This window comes from Moschus berezovskii, chromosome 8 (assembly GCF_049115385.1).
Source record: "Moschus berezovskii isolate FMDL1 chromosome 8, NW_MosBer_1.0, whole genome shotgun sequence".
Lineage (NCBI taxonomy): Eukaryota > Metazoa > Chordata > Mammalia > Artiodactyla > Moschidae > Moschus > Moschus berezovskii.
Window position 1 is genome coordinate 82,038,176 of NC_142467.1, and position 24,999 is coordinate 82,063,174.

Sequence of the window (24,999 nt, forward strand, 5' to 3'; positions counted from 1 at the left end):
GTACCACAGCTTTCTTATCCATTCATCTGCAGATGGACATCTAGGTTGCTTCCATGTCCTGGCTACTATAAACAGTACTGCGATGAACATTGGGGTACACATGTCTCTTTCAATTCTGGTTTCCTCGGTGTATATGCCCAGCAGTGGGATTGCTGGGTCGTACAGCAGTTCTATTTCCAGTTTTTTAAGGAATCTCCATACTCTTCTCCATAGTGGCTGTACTAGTTTGCATTCCTAACTTAAATTTAAGAAAACAAAACTCTTACTAAGTTGAGTTCTGTGATACAGCTTCATCACCTGCCCTTGCCATCTCAGTGCTGTCCAGCCATTCTGTTTAAACTTACAACTCCACCCCATTTTCCTCCTCCCTTCCTGTCCCCCCACAGCACTCCTAGTTCCTTTTACCTGGTTCTGTTTTTTCCTCCCATACCAGATAATCACTTTTTAAAGCATACTGTATAATTTACTTATTTTAAAAATATATCTATTGTTCTCTGTCTTCCCTGCTAGAATGTAAATTTCATTAGGGCAGTTCCCTTTGCCACTTTACTTCACTAATAAATATCAGACACTTTGAATGGGAATTAGCACATAGTAAGCTGATCGCCGAAGAATTGATGCTTCTGAACTGTGGTGTTGGAGAAGACTCTTGAGAGTCCCTTGGACTGCAAGGAGATCCAACCAGTGCATTCTAAAGGAGATCAATCCTGGGTGTTCATTGGAAGGACTGATGCTAAAGCTGAAACTGCAATACTTTGGCCACCTCATGCAACGAGTTGACTCACTGGAAAAGACTCTGTTGCTAGGAAAGGTTGGGGGCAGGAGGAGAAGGGGACAACAGAGAATGAGATGGCTGGATGGCATCACCAACTCTGTGGACATGAGTTTGAGTGAACTCTGGGAGTTGGTGATGGACAGGGAGGCCTGGCATGCTGTGATTCATGGGGTCGCGGAGAGTTGGACATGACTGAGCGACTGAACTGAACTGAACTGAAGTGCTCAATAAATATGTGGATAAATAAATATCATCATCATCTGTTTTTAAACGAAACATATATTGGGAACATAAAATACTTGATATTTTTTCTCATTTGGAATTTTGAAAGAAGGTGGAGAATTCTACAGTCTTTAAGAACTTCCTTCCTTTGTGTAAGTGGGCATTTTAAAAATGTGGATGCCTGCCTTCTAATACTATCTATAGAACAATAAAAGCCTCTTTCCCTTCAGCAGGAATAACAGGGTGTTTCTTCAGCATCCTTGCTTGTAAAGTCTATAAAACAGTCTGTATTTTATTACGGAAACAGAGCTTGACCTCTCCACCTGCTCTCTGCCCATGTTTCAGGGTTGAGCAGCAGAGCTTTGAAGCTGGCAGGCATATTGCAAATGGCCTGTGCTCATATAAACTTCCTCCGTGGGGTCCACTGAGGACCATTAGTTCCGTGCTGAGAGAACACAGGAGGGTCTTGGATTCTTGGATCTTAAATTCTTGATGCCAATAGAAAGAAGCTCAACTTGTCATGAATAAGCAGTAGTTCTTCTCCACCCAAGCTTACCCTTTGCACTTCTTTGAGTTAAAAAATAATCATCTGTCTATCCTTATTTATCTATGTGCGTATATATGTTTGTGTGTATATGTATATTCATAGTGTGTGTGTGTGTGTGTGTGTGTGTGTGTGTTCAGTTGTGTCCAACTCTTTTGCGATCCCATGGACTGTAGCCTGCTAGTCGCCTCTGTCCATGGAGGAATTTTCCAGACAGGAATACTGGAAAGTGCATTGCCATTTCCTTCTCCAGGGGATCTTCCTGACCCAAGGCTCCAACCCCCATCTCTTGTATCTCCTGCATCAGCAGGCAGATATTTTTTCCCATTGCACCGCCTGGGAAGCTCATTATATAGAGAGAATACACATTCTAGTCTCTTCCCAAATGTCATTGGGAATACTTGAACTTTTGAGTTGCATGATTTTTTGTGAGGATGTTTTTTGAGATAGAAGCATAGTGCATCATAGAGCTTCATGGTGTGTTAGAGAATTGGAGGTTATTAATGGCCTCAGATTCCGTTCAGATTTGTGAAAAACCCAGTGACATTTGGGAAGAGACTAGAATGTATTGGGCACCAGTCTTGTGTCCAGTGAAGAGCCAAGTGCTTTATATACCATGTCTTAGATATTTACTCTGCCACCGGCCTAAAGAAACAGGTATTATCATCTCCATTTTCCATATGAGGAAATTGAGGCTCAAAGTGAATAAGCAATATCCTTAAGGAATCACAGCTGGCAAGTGACAGATCTGGGTGTCAGGTGTCTGACTCTAGATTGGCATTCTTTGTACCATATCATGTAGCTTCTCCACAGTGGTGCTAATTATTAAGACGGGTAGTTTCTTTTTAATGAAAGGGCTATATTTCAAAACTCTTTTCATAGCACTCATGCCCTCGTGAACAGTATTCTTTAGACCAGCTACCACGAATTTTTCTATAGGAAATGATCTGGTTCTGCACTGTCTGTTCTATCATGTCTAACTTACTGATTTTTCTCTCTGACAAAAATACTTCATCTTACTCTTTTTTCCTGTCAGACTGCTGGCCTGGGCTGAGTCGTGGACGTGTCCTTCCCAGTGTGCTGTCTTGCTGTTAATTACTTGTTCACCCTCCTTCCCCTCTTTGCCTCCTCATTTACTTCCTGCATTCAGCCTGCTTTGTTGCCAGATGTTGTTAAAGGCTGGAGAAAGAAACGGCAACCCACTCCAGTATTCTTGCCTGGGAAATCCCATGGACAGAGGAGCCTGGTGGGCTATAGTCCATGGTTTCGCAAAGAGTCAAACACAACTCAGCGACTAAACAACAAAACAACAGCAACAACAAAAACCCTAAAGTTGATGGTCAGTAAGGGGACCGGTGATGGGCAGGGAGGCCTGGCATGCTGCGGTCCATGGGGTCGCAGAGTCAGACATATCTGAGCAACTGAACTGAACTGAACTGAAGGGGACTGGTGTGCATAGACCAGGATAAGTAAGAGGAGGATTAGGAGATGTAGAGGAGAGAGGGGCTCTGAACCCTGTGGGTATAGGGCTTTGTAGGCTACAATAGGGACTGGAATTTTACTCCAGGAGTGGTGCAAATCCATGGAATGAGTGCAACAGAGGATTCATGTGATCTGGTGGAGACCTGAAAAGGGCTACTGTGAAACACAGATGGTTACAGGGCAAGAATGGAGCAGTGAGACCAGTGGGGAGGTTGTAGAATGAGTTTTCGGGCCTGAATGAAGGAAGGCTACTGCAGACTCTCCAATGACACAAGGCTTGGCAGAAACACTGGCTTATGATTTGGATGACAGCATAAATTTTCAGAAAACTTGCAGCATCCTCATATGATGGGTGGAAATGGACATGGTCCTTTGTAAGCCTGACCTCAGTTCTCACAATCACCTGTTCCGTAATTATCAGGGAAGGCCTAGCGCTTTTGTTTGACCTCGAGGTTCTCCATGAGCCAACAGTGAACTGCTGCTGCTGCTACTGCTAAGTCGCTTCAGTCGTGTCCGACTCTGTGCGACCCCATAGACAGCAGCCCACCAGGCTCCCCCGTCCCTGGGATTCTCCAGGCAAGAACACTGGAGTGGGTTGCCATTTCCTTCTCTAACAGTGAACTAGAGCTTCCAAAAAGATTTAGGAGAATACGGGTCAAAGATAAGGAATCTTAAACTAAGATCAAGGGAAGTTAGGATTCCACTGGGTCTTAGTGGATGGGTCTTATCAGCAATGCAGGGTTCTGAGTGGGTGCTGATAGAGGTGAGTGCAGGAGCCACAGGTTTGCCCTGTAGTCTCAATCACCTCTGCTGATGGGAGAAAAGTCCCTCCTCCCTTGTGGAGATGGATGGATGTGGTCAGTAGTTACACTCCTGTGGGGTCATCTTTTTTCCCTCTCTATCCACCAAGTCTCCCTCCCCCGTGCTGATACAGAAACAGCTGTGAAAATGACTAGATGTTAATAATGATATCAATAGATAACATTCTTGTTTGGGTTCTTGCTAAATGCAAGGTAATGTGGTAAATTATTGACACTGATAATCACATTTAATCTTGAAAACAAACATATTTGAAAGGTACCATTATAAGCTTCATGTTACAGATGGGGAAATTGAGGTTTATAAATGTTAAATAATTTGCCCCAAATCATGGAGTGCTACCCAAGTCCAGCAGAGAATTATAGAAAACATAGGATTCAAACCCAGGCAGTTTGATTCAAGGGTCAGAAGTCTTAACCACTGTGTTATCCTGCAAAGCTGGTGGGTGAAATAAAAATATTATTGTTGGAGAAGGAAATGGTAACCCACTCCAGTATTCTTGCCTGGAGAATCCCATGGACAGAGGAGCCTAGCGGGCTACAGTCCATGGGGTCACAAAGAGTTGGACATGACTGAGCATGCATGCATTATTTCATGTAACCATTATATAGAGGACAGAATCTGTTAGAATGAAAGGTGGCTTATGATGTTTAAATGGAAAAAATGTTACAAAATGTAGGTATGATGTGATGACTCAGAGTCTTTTCTATCCTCTGTTATTTGCTTGTTTTCTATAATGAACATGTTTAATTCTTCAAGTAAGAAAGAGTTCTTTATAAAATGGTGAGAAATTGTATTCCTAAGATCTCATAGAAGCACAGGAAGAAATCTACAATAAAAACATGTATATGAATAATTCCTACCAAAAAATATTATTGTCATTTCTGCATATATGGGCTAAAGTGAAGTGAAGTCACTCAGTCGTGTCCGACTCTTTGTGACCCCATGGACTGTAGCCTACCAGGCTTTTCCATCCATGGGATTTTCCAGGCAAGAATACTGGAGTGGGTTGCCATTTCCTTCTCCTGATCCTTAATACAACTCAAAAATATGCAAAATTCAGAAAGGTCAGTTCAAAAGCTTAAATTTTACATCACTTACAATTTCAATAATGCTGACATTTTAATTTAGTATTGTGCTTATAGTGCTATCCCTATATTTTGTTCATAAGAACAAAAGTCCAACATTCCCTGCTATATAAAATATTCATGTTCATATTTTAGAGATATATTTATATAAATATGGGCTAAACAGGGTTTTTTTTATGAGTTGAAATCTTTTATACTTATTATATGAGAAAATCTGTGTTGAGTTTTATTTATTTTTTTTTGGTTTTGAATTTATTTATTTATTTTTCTTTTTTTTTTTTAATCAAATAATCCAATTTTATTTATTTTTTTTTCAAGTTGAACAGACTAAATTTCTTTAAACAAACTTACTTATACTCCAGAGTCCTTTAAAAACTTAATAGCATTTATACATTGAAGGTATTTGATTTTCTTGTAACTAGCACTTCAAATGCAACAAGCATTTGACCCAACAAGTAAAACTTTCTACAGTTCATAACTTTTATAAATAAAATAAATTAAATGTACAGTGAATAAGTTCTCTGAAATATTTCAATATTTCTGCAGGTTTAGTAACATCGTAAAATACATTTCAACTAAAATTCACAAATCTAAAAACCTGTTCGGCATTTTTAGGCGTTTTAAGTTGGAAATGAAGACCAATGTTACATCGTAATATGCCAATTACAAATAGTACTTCAAATAGCAAATACTACAGTTTGTCCCAAACTTTAAAAACTATTCATGAACTCAACACTGAACTATTGATGGCTATGAGAATTGTTTCCTAGCCTTTTTGAAAATTTCAACCCATTTACGTTTAAGGTAATTATTGATAAGTACGATCCCGTAGCCATTTTCTTTATTGCTTTGGGTTCAAGTTTATACACTTTTTCTGTGTTTCCTGTCTATAGAAGATCCTTTAGCATTTGTTGGAGAGCTGGTTTGGTGATGCTGAATTCCCTCAGCTTTTGCTTGTCTGTAAAGCTTTTGATTTCTCCTTCATATTTGAATGAGATCCTTGCTGGGTATAGTAATCTGGGCTGTAGGGTATTTTCTTTCATCACTTTAAGTATGTCTTGCCACTCCCTTCTGGCCTGAAGAGTTTCTGTTGAAAGATCAGCTGTTATCCTTATGGGAATCCCCTTATGTGTTATTTGCTGTTTTTCCCTCGCTGCTTTTAATATTTGTTCTTTGTGTTTGATCTTTGTTAATTTGATTAATATGTGTCTTGGAGTATTTCGCCTTGGGTTTATCCTGTTGGGGACTCTCTGGGTTTCTTGGACTTGGGTGATTATTTCTTTCCCCATTTTAGGGAAGTTTTCAACTATTATCTCCTCAAGTATTCTCTCATGGTCTTTCTTTTTGTCTTCTTCTTCTGGGACTCCTATGATTCGAATGTTGGGGCGTTTAACATTGTCCCAGAAGTCTCTAATATTGTCCTCATTTCTTTTAATTCGTTTTTCTTTTTTCCTCTCTGTTTCATTTATTTCTACAATTCTATCTTCTAATTCGCTTATCCTGTCTTCTGCCTCTGTTATTCTACTGTTTGTTCCTTCCAGAGTGTTTCTGATCTCATCTATTGCATTATTCATTGTATATTGACTCTTTTTTATTTCTTGTAAGTCCTTATTAAATCTTTCTTCCATCTTCTCAATCCTTTTCTCCAGGTTATTTATCTGTAACTCCATTTTGCTTTCAAGATTTTGAATCATTTTCACCATCAAAATTTGAAATTCTTTATCAGGTAAATTCCCTATATCTTCTTCTTTTGTTTGTGTTGGTGGGCAATTATCTTGTTCCTTTACTTGCTGGGTATTTCTCTGCCTCTTCATCTTGCTTATATTGCTTTGCTTGGGGTGGCCTTTCCCTCTTCTTGCAGTTTGTGGAGTTCTCTTTATTATGTAGTTTCTTCGCTGTGTGTGGGGTTGGATGGGTGATTGTCTGGGTTCCCTGGTTAGGGAAGCATGTGTCGGTGTTCTGGTGGGTGGAGCTGGATTTCTTCTCTCTCCTTTAGAAGACAATGGGCTGCTTTTCTGGGAGCCTGATGTCCTCTGCCAGTATTCAGAAGTTGTTTTGTGGACTTTACTCCGCGTTCAAATGTTCTTTTGATGAATTTGTGGGGGAGAGAGTGGTCTCGCCATCTTATCCCTCCGCCATTTTGTTCCTTCCTCCCCAGAACACTGGATTCTTATATTCCACTTGGTCGTGGAGTATCTCTTCCCAGCTGCTCCAGCAAGGCGCAGCCGCTGTACCTTACCTTGGACGAGGGGTATCTCCTCAAGGCCGCCCCTCATGCTTTGAATGTGGATCAGCTCCTCTTGGCCCTCCAGTGCCCAAGCAGCCACCGCCTCCTGGACGTGGTACAGCTCCTCTTGGCCACCGCCCTAACCCTGGGCGCGGGGCAGCTCCTCTCAGCCACGATTCTGCACGTGGTCGGTTGCGCTGGAGCTGGGCGTCTCCCGCGTCTGCCTGTGTTGAGTTTTAAACTACCTCAATTGTAGATTTTGGAGACATAATCCATTCACTAACTGGGAAATGGCCATATTTTCTTAAGTCCTGGATTCTATATTTTAGGTGAACAGTGACAAACTATATTTTAACAGAAGGTGGGTCTTCTGAAGGACAGCTAGAGGAGCTAGAGAAGTTTCAATCTGGAAGGGGAAGACTTTCAAATGCAGCAAAGTTTTCTCATACTAGAATGGAAAACCATAAGCTCTGATATGGTCTCAAGACTGCAGAATAAACTTCTCCTCCTAGGTAATCAGATCCTGTCTCCTGACACTAGATCACATTCACAATTAGATGATTCCCAAATGTATATCTCTGGCCAAGACCTCTCCCTAAGCCCCAAACGTGTAAATTCAGTCCACTGAACATCTCCACTTAATGTCTATCTAACATGTATCTCCAACTTAACGCAACAAGTGCAGAGCTCCTATTTGCACCTGCCCCCACCCCCGATGGTCTTCCCAGCTCAGTTACTGGCACCACCATCCTCCAGATTGCTCAGATTCCCAAACCTCACCATCGTATTTGTTTCCATTTCTTTCTTTCATTATTATTTTTTTTTTTAAAGAAACTCCACATCTAATTATGTTAGCCTGTCCTTTGTTTCTAGTTCTACTCACCTCTCTCCACTGCTATTCAGACCTTATCTCTGACTCTTCTCCCTCCTCATCTCTTTAGGCACATAACCATGTCAAGTGTTTAATCTTCCACCTGCCGGGACCATCCTGCCCCCACACCCAGATATTCTCACTTCCTCTAGGTCTGTGATAAAAGTAATAGTGGATCCCCCAAAATGTCTGCACCCTAATTTCCAGAACCTGTGAATGTTTCCTGATATACAGAAGAGACTTAATGGAGGTGGTGAATATTACAGACCTTGAGATCACAGAGACAATTTAGCTTATCTGGATAGGATCAATATAATCCCATGAGTCTCTCACTTAAAAAGAAGGAGAAGCAGAAAAGTAGGTCACAGAATCAGGACATGAGAGTCTTGGTCTCCTGTTGCTGGCTTTGAAGATTGAACGAAGGAAGACAGGTGCTTTCTAGAAGCTGCAAACTTTACCCTTAACTGAGGGTCGGCAAGAAAATGGAGACCAAGTCCTACAACCACAAGGAAACAGAAACGTTTTCTCCCAGTGAACCACTGAAAGGAGCCTAGCCCTGCCAATACCATGATCTTAGCCCAGTGAGTTGTTGTTGCTCAGTCGCTAAGTCTTGTCCAATTCTTTCTGACCCCATGGATTGTAACCCACCAGGCTTCTCTGTCCTCCAGTGTCTCAAGGAGTTTGCTCAAATTCATGTCCATTGAGTCAGTGATGCTATCTAATTGTCTTCTCCTTTTGCCTTCAATCTTTCCCAACATCAAGTGGCCAAAGTGTTGGAGCTTTGCATCAGGTGACCAAAGTACTGGAGCTTCAGCATCAGCATCAATCCTTCCAATGAATATTCAGGGTTGATTTCCTATAGGATTGACTGGTTTGATCTCCTTGCAGTCAAAGGGACTCTCAAGAGTCTTCTCCAGCACCACAATTTGAAAGCATTAGTTCTTCAGTGCTCAGCCTTCTTTATGGTCCAACTCTCACATCCATACATGACTACTGGAAAAACCATACCTTTGACTGTATAGACCTTTGTCGGCAAAATGATGTTTCTGCTTTGTAATATGCTGTCTAGGTTTGTCATAGCTTTCCTTTCAAGGAGCAAACATCTTTTAGTTTCATGGCTACAGTCACCACCTGCAGTGATTTTGGAGATGAAGAAAATAAAACCTCACTGCTTACATTTTTCCCCTTCTATTTACCATGAAGTAATGGGACCAGAAATAGATGTTTTTCTGGAACTCTCTTGCTTTCTCCATGATCCAGCGGATATTGGCTATTTGATCTCTGGTGCCTCTGCCTTTTCTAAAACCTGCTTGAACATCTGTGAGTTCATGGTTCAAATATTGCTGAAGCCTGGCTTGGAGAATTTTGAGCATGACTTTGCTAGCGTGTGAGATGAGGGCAATTGTCCGGTAGTTTGAGCATTCTTTGGCATTGCCTTTCTTTAGGATTGGAATGAAGACTGACCTTTTCCAGTCCTGTGACCACTGCTGAGTTTTCCAAATTTGCTGGCATATTGAGTGCAGCACTTTCACAGCATCATCTTTCAAGATTTGAAACAGCTCAACTGGAATTCGATCACCTCCACTAGCTTTGTTCGTAGTGATGCTTTCTAAGGCCCACTTAACTTCACATTCCAAGATGTCTGGCTCTAGGTCAGTGATCACGTTATCATGATTATCTTGGTTGTAAAGATCTTTTTTGTACAGTTCTTCTGTGTATTCTTGCCACCTCTTCTTAATATCTTCTGCTTCTGTTAGGTCCATACCATTTCTGTCCTTTATCGAGCCCATCTTTGCATGAAATGTTCCCTTGGAATCTCTAACTTTCTTGAAGAGATCTCTTGTTTTTCCTATTCTGTTGTTTTCCTCTATTTCTTTGCAGTGATCACTGAGGAAGTCTTTCTTATCTCTCCTTGCTATTCTCTGGAACTCTGCATTCAGATGCTTATATCTTTCCTTTTCTCCTTTGCTTTTCGCTTCTCTTCTTTTCATAGCTATTTCTAAGGCCTCCTCAGACAGCCATTTTGCTTTTTTACATTTCCTTTCCATGGAGAAAGCAAGAGAGTTCCAGAAAAACATCTATTTCTGTTTCATTGACTATGCCAAAGCCTTTGACTGTGTGGATCACAATAAACTGTGGAACATTCTGAAAGAGATGGGAATACCAGACCACCTGACCTGCCTCTTGAGAAACCTATATGCAGGTCAGGAAGCAACAGTCAGAACTGTACATGGAACAACAGACTGGTTCCAAATAGGAAAAGGAGTACATCAAGGCTGTATATTGTCACCTGGCTTATTTAACTTATATGCAGAGTACATCATGAGGAACGCTGGGCTGGTAAGAAGCACAAGCTGGAATCAAGATTGCCGGGAAAAATATCAATAACCTCAGATATGCAGATGACACTACCGTTATGGCAGAAAGTGAAGAGGAACTAAAAAGCCTCTTGATGAAAGTGAAAGAGGAGAGTGAAAAGGTTGGCTTGAAGCTCAACATTCAGAAAACGAAGATCACGGCATCTGGTCCCATCACTTCATGGGAAATAGATGGGGAAACAGTGGAAACAGTGTCAGACTTTATTTTTTTGGGCTCCAAAATCACTGCAGATGCTGATTGCAGCCATGAAATTAAAAGACGCTTACTCATTGGAAGGAAAGTTATGACCAACCTTGATAGTATATTGAAAAGCAGAGACATTACTTTGCCAACCAAGGTCCATCTAGTCAAGGCTATGGTTTTTCCCGTGGTCATGTATGGATGTGAGAGTTGGACTGTGAAGAAAGCTGATCGCCGAAGAATTGATGCTTTTGAACTGTGGTGTTGGAGAAGACTCTTGAGAGTCCCTTGGACTGCAAGGAGATCCAACCAGTCCATTCTAAAGGAGATCAATCCTGGATGTTCATTGGAAGGACTGATGCTAAAGCTGAAACTCCAATACTTTGGCCACCTCATGCGACGAATTGACTCACTGGAAAAGACTCTGATGCTGGGAAAGATTGGGGGCGGGAGGAGAAGGGGACGACAGAGAATGAGATGGCTGGATGGCATCACTGACTCGATGGACATGAGTTTGAGTGAACTCCGGGAGTTGGTGATGGACAGGGAGGCCTGGAGTGCTGTGATTCATGGGGTCTCAAAGAGTCAGACACAACTGAGCGACTGAACTGAACTGAACTGAACTGAATGGGACCAGATGCCATGATCTTAGTTTTATTTGAATGTTGAGTTTTAAGCCAGCTTTTCTATTCTCCTCTTTCACTTTCATCAAGAGACTCTTTAGTTCTTTGCTTTCTGCCATTAGAGTGGTATCATTTGCATCAGTTCAGTTCAGTTCAGTTTAGTTGCTCAGTTGTGTCCAACTCTTTGTGACCCCAGTAAATGACTACTGGAAAAACCATAGCTTTGACTAGATGCACCTTTGTCAGCAAAGTGGTGTCTTTGCTTCATAGTTAGCAGTTTTTTAAAATTTTTAATTGGGGAATAATTGCTTTACAGTGTTCATAGTTAGCGATTTTTTATTCCATTTCAGAGCATCTTACACACCTCCAAGACATTTATTATTTGACAAACTAATACGGTAGGTATCATTTCATCTTCTGTATTTTATTAATGAAGATTCTGTGGCTCAAACTCTCTGTTTCTTTTGCCCAAGTTAGGAAGTAGTGCAGATAAAATTTATTTATCTATTTTCCTTCTTTCAAAGCAGGTCATAAAATAAAATAATAAGGTTCATATAGCATCTGTCTTCCAGAATGCTTAATTGTTTAACATAATATGCCATATAAAATTTATTGCTGTAACAATTCAGGTAAGCAAAGAACTAGCAGCATTCACATTTTATAGAAAATCTAAGTTAAAGTTATATGATATTGAAACTAATGAAAAACTATGTTAACCAATCAATATGTATGACCTGATGTATTTGAGTGCATTTTTTCCCTCATCCTGAATTGATTGATTGGGTTTGTGTCATAGATGTGGCTGAAGAGGAAAAGTAAAATGAAGACTTTTCATAATCAAGTAATCAGTCAGGGAGCTGCAGCTAAAATTAGTCAGTAGTAGGGTTTACACTGAAAACCTGTAATTCTGTAAATATTAATAAACTCAAGAGAATCTTTGCTTTATAACGAGAGAGATGTAAAACAAAAACATTTAGCAGAGGTTATGTCATTTTTCGGTTATCTGACAGTACGTCATATACACGGAAAAAATTTCGACACTTCATAAACGTGTAAAAGGAAAAGTAAAATGTCTAATACCTTCTAGAACCAGAAGTTAGTTGAAAAGTTACTAATTTATTTTAAGCAATGTTACTGTAAGTATTAATAATATATCTGAATTTCTATTTCTTGGTGTCTTGGAAAATCTCTATGTCCCTCATAATCTCTTAGAAATATGAATTGAGTTGATTCCACTCCTGTATTAAACTCTCCTCTACTCCATTTTCACTATGTATATGATTTTAATTTCATAATTAAAATCTTTATATTTGTTACTGTGTAACTTGAACAGCTTTCATTCGCCAGCTTTTAAGCAGCATGCTTTGACTGTCAGTTATGTAAGATGGAAAGATTTGGACCTGGTTTACTTCCTTTACACCCAGTTCCTTCCCCATTCATCTCTCGTTTTCTGCTAGTTACGCCATTAGGTTTTATACAAAAAATATTTACAGTCTGTTCTGTAAAAATAATTGTCTTCTCTGTTGTATAGATTGATTCTAAAAGCTGAGGACAATAATTAATGTTCCCATATGATAATTATATGTGTGTGTGTACAGATATTTATTTATGTTTTTCACCATGTAATCAAGTTTTTGGAATTGTAAAGAAGGAAAGGTAGCCTTATAAATTGTTAACCTGTACTGCTTGGTGGAGAATGTTTCAAGCATTGCTTCAAATGGACAATCTTGTTCAGGTTTTTGTTTTTTGTTTTTGATGTGGACCATTTTTAAAGTCTTTATTGAATTTGTCACAATATTGTTTCTGTCTTATGTTTTGTTTTTTTGCTGTGAGGCAAGTAAGATCTTAGCTCCCCAACCAGGATAACCCTCACCCCCACCATTGGAAGGGGAAGTCTTAATCTCTGGACTGCCAGGGAAGTCCTGACACTCTTAATTCTTTAAACTGTTTCAGGTCATGTTGCATTTATTTTGCTTTATATTTGGAGCTGTACATTGTATACAGTTTTGTTTAGTTGATTTTCTTGAAATTCTTAAGCACTTTTTTTTTCTTAACAGAGGAAGGTGAATGCTTTGATGCTATCACTAAAACCTCATTAATGATAATAGGTATTAATCACACCCATTTTGTTCTTGAAAGCATTCTTCTTGGAACCCTTTGGCTTCTTACTCTAATTTGAATACTTTTTAGGCCGCATAATTGGTATTTTAGGATTCCCCAATACCCACATATTGTGTCTAGATTTCCACCGTTTCTTGACTGCTTTTTTGAATTCCTTTTTTGAAAACAATCTTCAAAGAGAATTTCATAAACATAAACATAGTACATAAAGTATTCTCTCTCCAGCATGTCTGAGACAAGCACCTTCCCATCTTCCTGGTGGAAAATTTGCCTAGTATATATATGTAGATATATAAAGAAAAGTCATTTTGAAGCTGATAGTGTATGTTTATGTGTATTCTTAGGATAATGCTTTACTATATCCTTATTATAATGCATTAGTGACCCAAACTACTTGGAAGACTGGACTTAAAAGTTTAATTTTATATAGAGTTTCCATCTTTATTTGTAAGGCACCTAGAAGTTATTTATTAGACACTTTTAGGTACGAAAACTTTTTTTTTTCTTTTGTTGAAAATAAACGACTATGAAAGATATGAGCTTCTGAAGATGGAGATCATTCAACCTAGAACATAAGTTAAGTCCTTCTTTAGCTTAAGTTTATTTTGTTTTTTTAGGTACATTCCTGAAAAAAAAATGTGTGTAAACCAAATTATAAAATATTTTATCTTTGATTTACAGTTTAACTTCAGAGATGTTACTGAATTGGGGGGGGGGCGGGAAACTGACTCTAACAGGTAGTCAAAACTGCACTTACAAATTGAAATCTTCTCTTTAAAGTAGTATTTATTTTTCTTTTCAATTGGAAGTCTAAGGACTTAATAATGTTCTTAGGACTGTGGCCAAATAATATGAACAGTATAATTTCTTTTTTTAAACACACTTAAATGAAAATCTTAATATGTTTATTTAGTTACATGAAGCTTCCCTTGCTTTATATAGAGGAATTTCTAGAAATCTCTGAAGGCAAGGATGTCTCCAAGAGTAGAGGGCTAGACGGATAGGTCAGGTCTCTATGTGTTTTTATGTAAGACAGTTGGAATGGAAACTTATGCTACTATAAACCCTGGGCAAAATATTCCCAATTCGTTCTCATTTCCTCATCATACTGCCAAAGTGACTGGTAGCCAGTGTTGGTCAGGATGAGCCAGGCATTCCATATCCTTTTGGTGGCAGGGTAACTTAGTACATTTGAGGGGGATGAATGTGGTAAAATTTTTGGTAATTTTCTTCTGTATGTGTGTGTGTAGGTTCATACACAGGACCAAGAATGAGATGTGTATGTCTATACAGATACTTTACTCATTAACATATATAAATAAAATATATGTAGGTATATGCAGATGTAAAGAAATAAATATATATGTACATATTTATATGAATAAATGTATATAAACATATTAAAAATATACAGTGAAAAATACTCCAGTAACTTAATATTCACCTTGATTAGGGCCCTAATTAAATAAAGTGTGGTAACAACATACTTGGAAGTACTATGTAATTAAAGAATGAAGTATGTCAAAATGTGCTCATTGATGAAGGTGTCTATGTATTAAGTAAATAAGGTAAAAAATAAAAGTAGTAGAAAAAACAAAAGTAGTAGAACTATATGCTCTAGCTACAGCTGTATTTAAGAAAATAACTTATATTTTATATGTACATTAAGAGCTTATATGAGTATAGACAATTTCTGAAAGGAAACAAGTAGCTTAAACGGATCCAAAAAGAAAACTTAATATGGTTTTATCCAAGTCTCTTATGTATTAAGCATGCTTTGCAGTTTATTTCCTTTGGACTTTTGAAAAGTCTTCCTTGTAAGCGTATATTTTTGTAGCAAAACCGTACAAACTGAGTTTTGGGACAACAATGTAAGGAGACTGACTGAGGAGGTGGTGTGGGCGCAGATCCTGGCAGAAGTATTTTTTCCACTCTGCAGAATTGTGTGCCTTCTACATAGATCAGTGTTTGTTTGAGAGGAGCACAGGCTGTAGTTGGGGGTAAATTCCTCATGCCAGCATCACCACCACCCTCTCTGCCAAGGGTCCTAGGTTCTTGCAGAGCCTCCTTGAGAAGAGACTGTATGGAAGGCATTGTTCTCACTCTAGAGTTTTTCTCCCCACTTGCAGGTGTTTCACTTCCCCTAGTGAACAGGACTATACGGGAGTCTGTTCATTGGGAATCAGTATTGTGCAGTGGTTAAGAAGGCAGATGCAGGAACTGAATCACTGAGTTCAAATTGTAGCTACCATAGGCAAGATACTTAACCCATGCCTCAGTTTCTTTACCAGTAAAATGGGGATCATACTACCTATCCCGTGGGGGGTTGTTGTGAAAGTTAAATGATTGATTGTCATGATAAAGGAGCTTGGAGCAGTGCCTGCATATAAGAATTATCAAAGTCTTTGTTATTGTTGTTATTATTGGTCTTACTATTTGGGAAAAATTCCTAAACACTTTAAAAATAATGATTAAAAGTTTAACACTGAATCATACGTTGATTTTTTATATGCCATTTTACATCGAACATATTTACTTAACCGAAATGTATATGCATTGACTCACTCTGACAGGAGTGAGTCATTGGTTATTTATAGAAACATTTGAAAAATTTGTCCTCAAACTTATCTTTCTTTTCTATGTGACATCTCTGTTTTCCTCCAGGTTTTCAGGTTTTCTCTTTCTTACTGGTTTTTAACAATTAGATTATGTTTTGCCTTGGGTTTTTTTTCCCCTGTTTCTTGTACTTGGTCCATTGGTCATCTTGGACTTACAAGTTTATAGTTTATATCAAATCGGGGAAATTCTTGATCAAGATTTCTTCAAACATATTTGTCTTTCTCTCCAACCTCTCTCGCCACATCTCACCTCTCCTATGAGTACTCTAATTATACATCACTTTGATGTTTAAAGTTGTCCCATGGTTCACGAATGCTTTGTTGATTTAAGTTGCTGCTGCTGGATTTTTAACTTTACTTATCTTTTCTTCTGTAGTATCTTACCTGCTGCTAATCTCCTCCAGTGTATTATAGTTTTATTCACAGACATTTTTCACTCTTCAGGAGGACCCAGGCCTGTTATCTAAGTCTTGCTTATATCTTCCATGCCTCCACTTAACATAGTCAACCTTGCTTCTAGATTCTTGAACATAAGAAATTTTCTTATAACAAGTTAATGCTTTAATCTGCTAATTTTATCACCTGTGTCATTTCTGGACTAGTTTCTATTTACTGTTTTTTCTTCTCATTATGAGTTGGATTTTCTTGCTTCTTTTGGATTAAATGCCAGGCTTTGTACATTTTGTCTTGTTGGCTGCTGAACATTTTTATGCTCTCAAAAATATTCGTGAACTTTGTTCTGGCACGTGGTGAAGTTACTCAGAAACAGCTTCTGAAGAACTCTCTTCAGGTTCTTGCTTTTAAGGTTTGTTACTCTGGATTAGAAAAGCTTTTCGTTAACAGTTACTTTAGCTCTACTACTGAGACAGGACCCCTCTGAGCTCTCCAACGAGTGCTTCCCACAGAGGCTTTCTACCTTGGCTTTTGGGAACAAGCGCTGAGCCCAGGTGTCTGTGGGCTCTGAGCCCTGGTGCCTCTAGTCTCTTCCTGTCCTTGGGTAGTTTCCTCAGTCCCATGTGCTGATGAGGGTTCAGCTGAATGCTGGAGGGAGACGTCCGGCCAGTCGCAGACATTTCCTTCTTCTGTGGCTCTCACTCCTCTCCAGAACTGGGCCCCGGAAATCTCCATGGCTTCCTGTCACTCTCTGCTCCCTGTCCCTAATTCGGGCCACCCTGTGGCCTGGGGTAATCTTAGGAGTCACTGTTTCCCATCTCTCCGTGTCATTCATTTCCTCATGTCCAGTGTCTTAGGAGCCACTTCTCCCACTTACTTTGTCCAATTGTATAATTGTTTCTCCTTCTCTGGATTCTTCAGCCAGAGTTTTCAGCTGGGACGGTTATTGGACACTGTTACTCGATCTTGGCCAGAAGTGGAAATCACCCTGCTCTAGGCTTTACCTTAAATATGGGGGTGGGAGGGGGGAGGAAGGAACAGAAGCAAACAGTCCTTGTCCACCCAGTCTGAAATTCCAGAGGCAGCCACATTCAACTCCTGCATACACTTTTTCCTGGTATTTCCTGTCAGATTTTGTACCCCTCATTGCCTCTGGGTTCAGAGAGACCTCTTCTTCCCAGTGTCTAAAAGAGCACCGTTGTCCAGCTCTGTGTTACCCTGCTGTATTCTCCACTGCCCTTTTGTCTCTCGACTTCACCGTGTTTTTTTATATGTGTATGATCTGCCTTCCTCACTGGATACTTTAAAGGAGGTGTGCTCCGTGAAGTCTGGGCTCTTGCTTGTCTTGTTCTCTGCTGAATCCTCAGAGCCTCAAACAACTCCTGGGCCCATTGTAGTCCTTCAGTAAATATCTGTTAAATAATTGAAAGAATGAATGCCAGATACCGTGCATTCATTCCAAACATCATCTGTGCTGCCCCCACCTTAGAGGCAGATAACAGCTCCTAGGAGTTTGCCAGGAAAGGCAAGAGGGAAAATGTTTTCCAGGCAGCAGGGACAACATGTGTCAGAAACTATTAAGAAAAAAAAAAAATCAGTCTGCTATGGAATTTAGGAACATAAGATTTATTAAATGGACTCCATTTCTTGCTTCGTATTGTCATGGAAATTCTGATTAAGAAACTTCCTTTCCAAGGTGTTTTCCCATTTAAAAGAAAAATATCTTAACAGTATTAGGAATATTGTGCATTTAAAAAATAACAACCTAATAAAAATATTAGAATTAAAATTTATCACATACTTTTCTCTTTGTGTCTGTGTGTGTTACGTATACCCCAGCCCCTCCCCACCAAAGTGAAATTTAGTGATTGTGTGAAGTAACTGTGGAACTTGGTAATGGAGCCATCTGGTCGATAGGAGGGGTGACATTCCATGAGGCAGCTGCTGTGTAATGTGTCGTATCGGTGGCCTTCAGGAGGGAGCACCTGAGGGCAACCTAGTAAGCTGAACCTTTCTGAGTCTTCAACTTTCTCCTTCTCTGGGTTCTTCAGCAAACGTGCCAATTAAAGTGGTGGTTTTTGTGATGAAGCCTCAAGTAACTGAACTCAGAACACAACTTCATCTATTCCATACAGCTCTGAAGATAGAAAGTACTTCATTGCTCCCACATCATCCTGATTTAAATCTGAGACCTGACACTAAAAAGGAGACTCTGATTTCTCTTAACCAAGCCCCTGAGTTGAAGCTGTGCTTCTTTTGTTTGCATTTCTCAGGGTGATTTTCTCATTGTATTCCTGGCTTTGAAGGATCTTTGAAGAAGACGGATTTGCTTTAGTGAACTAGTAAATTTTTTTTCTAAAAAATAATGTATATATATCTTAGAGTCTGAAGTATATACATATGTTTTTTGAAGAAAATATTTTCACTAATTCACCAAAGAAAAAGTACTTTTTAGAGGGATTTCTTGAGGAAAAAAGAACAGTTGGTTAAATTGATAAAAATTTAACTTATTTAATAAAAACAGGTTTCTTAAACTGAATCATGGAACAGAAGATTTTGTTTCTAATTGGAAGAAGTACAAAAATATGAACACGTTTTGTTTGATGACATGATTGCTGGCTTTCCAAAACATTCATATTTACATGTAAGACAGAAATTTAGAGCCATAGAGAGGTATTTTCATAATGAAGGTGTGTGATCTTGTATCTCATATGCTTAAGTAGTTATTTTTAGGGTTAGCATAATGTGTTTAACACTCTTTAGTGTCACGCAACCTCAACTTTAGTTTTGTTTCCTTCAGAAGGGCAATTGAAATGGGAAACCAGGCTTTACTAGGTCATGGAACAATTCTCCTTCATCTTGGTGATGACAGACTTTCCCTCAGCAAAGCAGACAGAACCAAAGACAAACTCTTGGAAATACAGAGCATCTGCTCTTCAGCTCCTGCCGAGCATCCTTCCCCCACCTACCTTAGTGTTGTGTTCTCAGGAGCATTTCACCATATTCCTCATCCCTTGTTCCCCGTCTTGACCCATGACCTAAGAATCAAGAAAGTGTCATGTTAGTGCTTACTAATTAGTGCACCCAGAGAGCCTTTTCATCTGGCCTTTCAACCTCCTGAAGGTGGGAGCACAAGCTGTCACTCGTATCATGCAGGGAAAACGAACCTTTACTACATTTTCCCCATTTTGCAAACAGCAGAATAAGCCCAGCTGAGACTGGAGATGAATATGCAGGTTAGAAAGAAATTAACCTAAAATGTACTACTGTTTGCTTGGTTGTCTTAAAGACACAGCCCTGCCGTCATTGGAATACCCATAATGGGCCGTGATTTTTGACAGACTGTTTCTGTGGCATCATGCTGTATTTTGATGCCACCATATGCATTTAGTGAAATAATTTTAGGAGAGGAGTATTCTCTGATTAAAAAGTTAAGGAGCATTTTAAGGCATTTAAGTTGCCGCTATTTTTAAACATGTTTGTGGGGTTGCTGTCGTTTGTTAGTGAGCATTTGACTCCAGGGCTCATTAATCAGTGCTGTTGGGCCATGGTCTCCTGAGCCTTCTGGGTTTTGGGGGATCAGCTACTGTAATTAAAGGGATGAAATATATCATGGTCACAAACTTACCACATCAGACAATTGAGGGTTTGGAACTGGTGGAATTAATCTTTTTTTTTTTTTTTCTTTAGGTGTTTAAGATAGAAGTTCTAATGAATGGAAGAAAGCATTTTGTTGAAAAAAGGTACAGCGAATTTCATGCCCTGCACAAAAAGGTAACTTTTCCCCCCAACTCTTCTCTACAGGGCAGATGGTATAACATTAAGACCGCTTTCTGTGGTTCCTTAGAGCTTTAACAGTTCTGAGAACAGTATGATTTCTTTTATCATGAAGTAAATTTCCTTTTAAAATGAATTGTTCAGTCTTTTCAAAGGTATGCTTTCTGAGTAGGTGGATTTTCCATGAAGATCTTTTGCATAAATAGATGTGTGATGGCTAACTGTATTGTACTATGCTGGATGTTGTAGGTTCGGAAAGAATAAGACTCAGATCCTATTTTATCCATAAAATATCCCTAAAGCTTTACGAAAACAGAGGGGAGTCAAAGGATTATTTTACAGAAATAAATTTATCAAAATCAACTTATACTTAAATATATCTGCAAAAGATGACATCTGTGTCTCATGTATTCAAGGACTGTTTGGGGATCATGTAAAGTGGGCTCACGGCTTTCTTTTGAATTATCAAGGCCATGTTACAAGACTGGTTTTTCAGTTCTCAGAACCATTTCGTTAAAGCCTTTGAGAAAAGGAATAAGAATGCAAAAGGAATAGCTGAGGTTTTGGAAAAATGGTCAGTGAAAAGGAGAAGAGAAAATACTTTTTTTCTATCAAATTTTAATATTTCACAGGTTATAAATTATTATTATTAAAGTGTTAAAATACCTTAATAACTAAAATATCTCATGAAATTGCCCAGGAGATCAGCACATATGAGTTAACACAGTTTTAGCATTTTTCTTTCTTATAATGCATATTCATATCTTTGTATATGTATGTGTGTATATATACTTCCTGTATATGAACATGTATTATTATATACATACACATATATAAAATGTGTGGCACAGTTCGGTTTCTTCAAGGTTAGAGGTTAGATTGGCGGGGGGAAGCTGGATGGAAAGATAGTATGTTCAGAAATAATATATGCTTTTATTTTTTTTATTTTTTATTTAATTATATTTATTATATATTTTATGATATTTAATCTATGCTTTTAATTTCATTAAGGACAACTTAAATTTTTCTGGGAAATATCAGTGCATAAATGATGTGGTAGTGGGCTTACTCTGTATTAAAAGCTGTGTAGCATTTCTTCTGTATCATTTTTAAAACTTAAAATTTTTATTTTATAATCAGAGTATTGAGTACAAAGTTGAAACAGATTATACTGGGAAGTGAGTAAGCCTTTTTCCCCCTTGTCTGAGGTTATCTGTACACTTTTCCATTAGGATAGCAAGGGATAATTGACACTGAATTTTCTACTTAAAATTGTCTTACCTCCAGGTTTACTTCCGCAAGAAACAGCACAGGTGAAGCACAGAATTAGGCTGGGCATTGCCAGCCGACTTTACAAAAGCTCCCCCCACCCAAGGGCCTCACAGAGAAACAAATGTGAAGTCTGGACTTCACTTCCTTCTCGAGGAATTCTGGTTTTGTTTGCTTGTTTATTGAGGAAACAGATTCTAGAGAGATTTCTGCTGGGGCCCTTATGAAATCTGTCCATACAATGAAATTAAAACTTGAACTCCTCCCCCTCCCCGGCCTGATACAGTAGCTGGACCTGGCAGCCTGTCACATGCAAGCCTCCTTCCTACCCTGCCAGGTCTCCATGACCCCAACACAGCCCAGCTGTCCCCCAAGATACTTGGGGGCCAACTCCACCCGAGGCACAGCTGGGTGACTGCCAATTAGGCCTGCCCTGAGCAAGAGGCTGCCCATGCTGCTTATCAGTGGAGGGTCACTCATGCTCTCTTCTCTATTACGATTTATTTTCTTCTACAGAAGAGGACCCTCTCCCCAGTGATTATAGGCAAGTTCTTAGATTCTCACAGTCAGAAAAAAATTCCTAGATTTCCTAGGATCCTTCTTTCAGCTTCTACAGTTCTGTTAATAATTTGAGCTATTCTTAAAATTATATCATCAAGGCGATTAGGATTAAGAGAAAATAGAAATTCTCAAATCTCTCAGTTTTGCATGTTTTTAGCAGCCTCGTTAAAACATGATTACAGGGATTTGGAGAAAAATATAACATTGTGCGATAGAGTTTTAGTGGGGAAACACTGACTCAAATGTATTATAGAGCAGAAAGTGGCTGTTAGAAGTCCTCTTTATTTGTCCCATTTTAATTGTATTAGATTTGGCAAAAAAGTAACTAAAAAGCAATAAAGTGCAAATAAACGCAGGGTGTAAGAATAAATATAAATCTGTAATCCTGACTGTAAATTGTAATGTTAAGGAGGGATTGACATGGGCAAAAATTTAATCAGAATACACAAGCTTTACTGATCATTGCTGCCATGGTGTACAGTTTTATCCTCTTATTAGAATTTTGATACTCCAGTTTTCATGTTTGAATTTTGTTGTGTGCTTTGAATGTTCTGTTTTTACCTAAAATATTTTCTCTTTAAATCAATTATTTTTTTTTGAATATTCAATTATTTCTGCAGTGGATGCAGTTTGCTCTGTTGCCAGTGTCCTGGTTTTTCTTACACTGTACATTGTATTTCTCACTTATTAAAAGTTTTTAGCCAATGTTCCCAAATTAATTCTAAAATCATATATGAACTATTAATAAGTGCTTTGTACCTTTAAAATAATAGATGCATGGTTTATATCCATTTACCACAAACACACAACAATGCCTCCTGGCTTACTGTCAGGCCCATTTAGAAACAAACCAAAACCGTTACTCATTTGACAGTTTATCTACTTATCTGAAGATTATTATTATACTTCTCTCAAGCTCATAATTTTGTATAATTATTATCCTTCTCGCAAAACATTCTCATCCTCTACACTTTTCTTAGAATTTCTTTCTAATTTTTTGAAAAATTCAGGAGGGTTTTTTTTTTCCCCTTTCCTATGTGCTTTATTTTCCTCCCGTCAAGTAGGCTGAGTTGTTTTTGGATAATAAAGCTAAATCTTGCAGAAAGTTTGGAGGTGGGGGAAATAACCCATTGTTACATATATTTCTACCGTGCTGCTACAATTACTGTTTTCCTTCCTTCCTTGCCTTGCAGTTTTTTAAACTTTATTTTATTTTTATTTGGAGGAGAATTATTTACTTTATTGTGTTGGCTTCTGCCATTCATCAGCATGAATCACCCATCGGTATACGTATGTCCCCTCCCTCCGGAGCCTCCCTCCCACCTCATTCCGCATCCCACCCCTCCAGCTTGTTACAGGGCACCAGCTTTGGGTTCTCTGTGTCATACAGCAGATTCCCACTAGCGATCTACTTTACACATGGTAATGAATGTGGTTAAATGCTACTCTCTCGAATCATCCCGCCTCTCCCTCCCCAACTGTCTCCAAAAGTGTGTTCTGTATGTCTACATCTCCTTTGCTACCCTGTAAATAGGGTCATCAGTACCATCATTCTAGATTCCACATATATGCATTAATATATGATATTTGTCTTTCTCTAACTTCATTGGAAGGACTGATGTTGAAGCTGAGACTCCAGTACTTTGGCCACCTCGTGCAAAGAGTTGACTCACTGGAAAAGACTCTGATGCTGGGAGGGATGGGGGCGGGAGGAGAAGGGGATGACAGAGAATGAGATGGCTGGATGGCATCACCGACTCGACAGACATGAGTTTGAGTGAACTCCGGGAGTTGGTGATGGACAGGGAGGCCTGGCGTGCTGTGATTCATGGGGTCGCAAAGAGTCAGATATGACTGAGCAACTGAACTGAACTGAACTGAACTGAACTTTGTGTAATAGGCTCTAGGTTCATCCATCTCATTAGAACCAACTCAAATGCATTCCTTTTTAGAGTTGAGTAACGCCAGGCCTCCCTGTCCATCACCAACTCCTGGAGTTCACTCAAACTCATGTCCACAGAGTCGGTGATGCCATCCAGCCATCTCATTCTCTGTCGTCCCCTTCTCCTCCCGCCCCCAACCTTTCCCAGCATCAGAGTCTTCTCCAGTGAGTCAACTCATCGCATGAGGTGGCCAAAGTATTGGAGTTTCAGCTTCAGCATCAGTCCTTCCAATGAACACCCAGGATCGATCTCCCTTAGAATGGACTGGTTGGATCTCCTTGCAGTCCAAGGGACTCTCAAGAGTCTTCTCCAGCACCACAGTTCAAAAGCATCGATTCTTCGGCGATCAGCTTTCTTCACAGTCCAACTCTCACATCCATACATGACCACGGGAAAAACCATAGCCTTGAGTAGACAGACCTTTGTTGGCAAAGTAATGTCTCTGCTTTTTAATATATTATCAAGGTTGGTCATAACTTTCCTTCCAAGGAGTAAGCGTCTTTTAATTTCATGGGGTCGTGGAGAGTCGGACACAACTGAGCGACTGAACTGAACTGAATAGTCCATTGTGTATATATACCACAGCTTCTTTATGCATTCATGTCAGTGGACCAATAGGTTGCTTGCAAGTCCTAGCTATTGTACATAGTGCTGCAGTGAACTTTGAGGTACATGTGTCTTTTTCAGTTATGGCTTCCTCAGGGTATATGCCCTGTATTGGGATTGCTGGGTCATATGGTAGTTTTATTCCTAGTTTTTTAAGGAATCTCCGTACTGTTCTTCATTTCTTGCATTTTCTAATGAAACAAATGTTACTGTGTTGCAGGATTCCCTCATGGTGATAATATGGTATAAAAACTAAGTGTAGAATTTCTGGTGACAGAATGTTCCTGAACTTGCCTTTACCTTGGAGCAAGTTGAGTACCTCCATTTCCCTAGTTTTAATATGGGAACAATGAAAGTGCTAGCTGCATAGGATTGTTTGATAGATAAATGAAATCGTGTTCTTCACACAGTCAACTTCTGATGATTGATAGTCTTCATTACATAATTTTTTTCCCCAATATCCAAGACAGTTTCAAGCTAGATTACAAAAGGAGCATTCTC

The 24,999-nt window shown here is 39.1% G+C and overlaps 1 protein-coding gene across 3 annotated transcripts in view; it reads left to right on the forward strand.

Moving 5' to 3' along the window:
* SNX24 (sorting nexin 24) overlaps positions 1 to 24,999 on the forward strand; it is a 185,131-nt gene that overhangs the window by 85,374 nt on the left and 74,758 nt on the right. For 2 of the 3 annotated variants that reach the window (XM_055431323.2, XM_055431322.2), the window contains exon 2: positions 20,033 to 20,116. In XM_055431323.2, the coding sequence (XP_055287298.2) occupies positions 20,033 to 20,116 (84 nt within the window). Of the gene's footprint in view, positions 1 to 9,559; positions 9,681 to 20,032; positions 20,117 to 24,999 lie in introns of those variants that run through there. The other variant, XM_088838801.1, reaches the window with a different exon arrangement.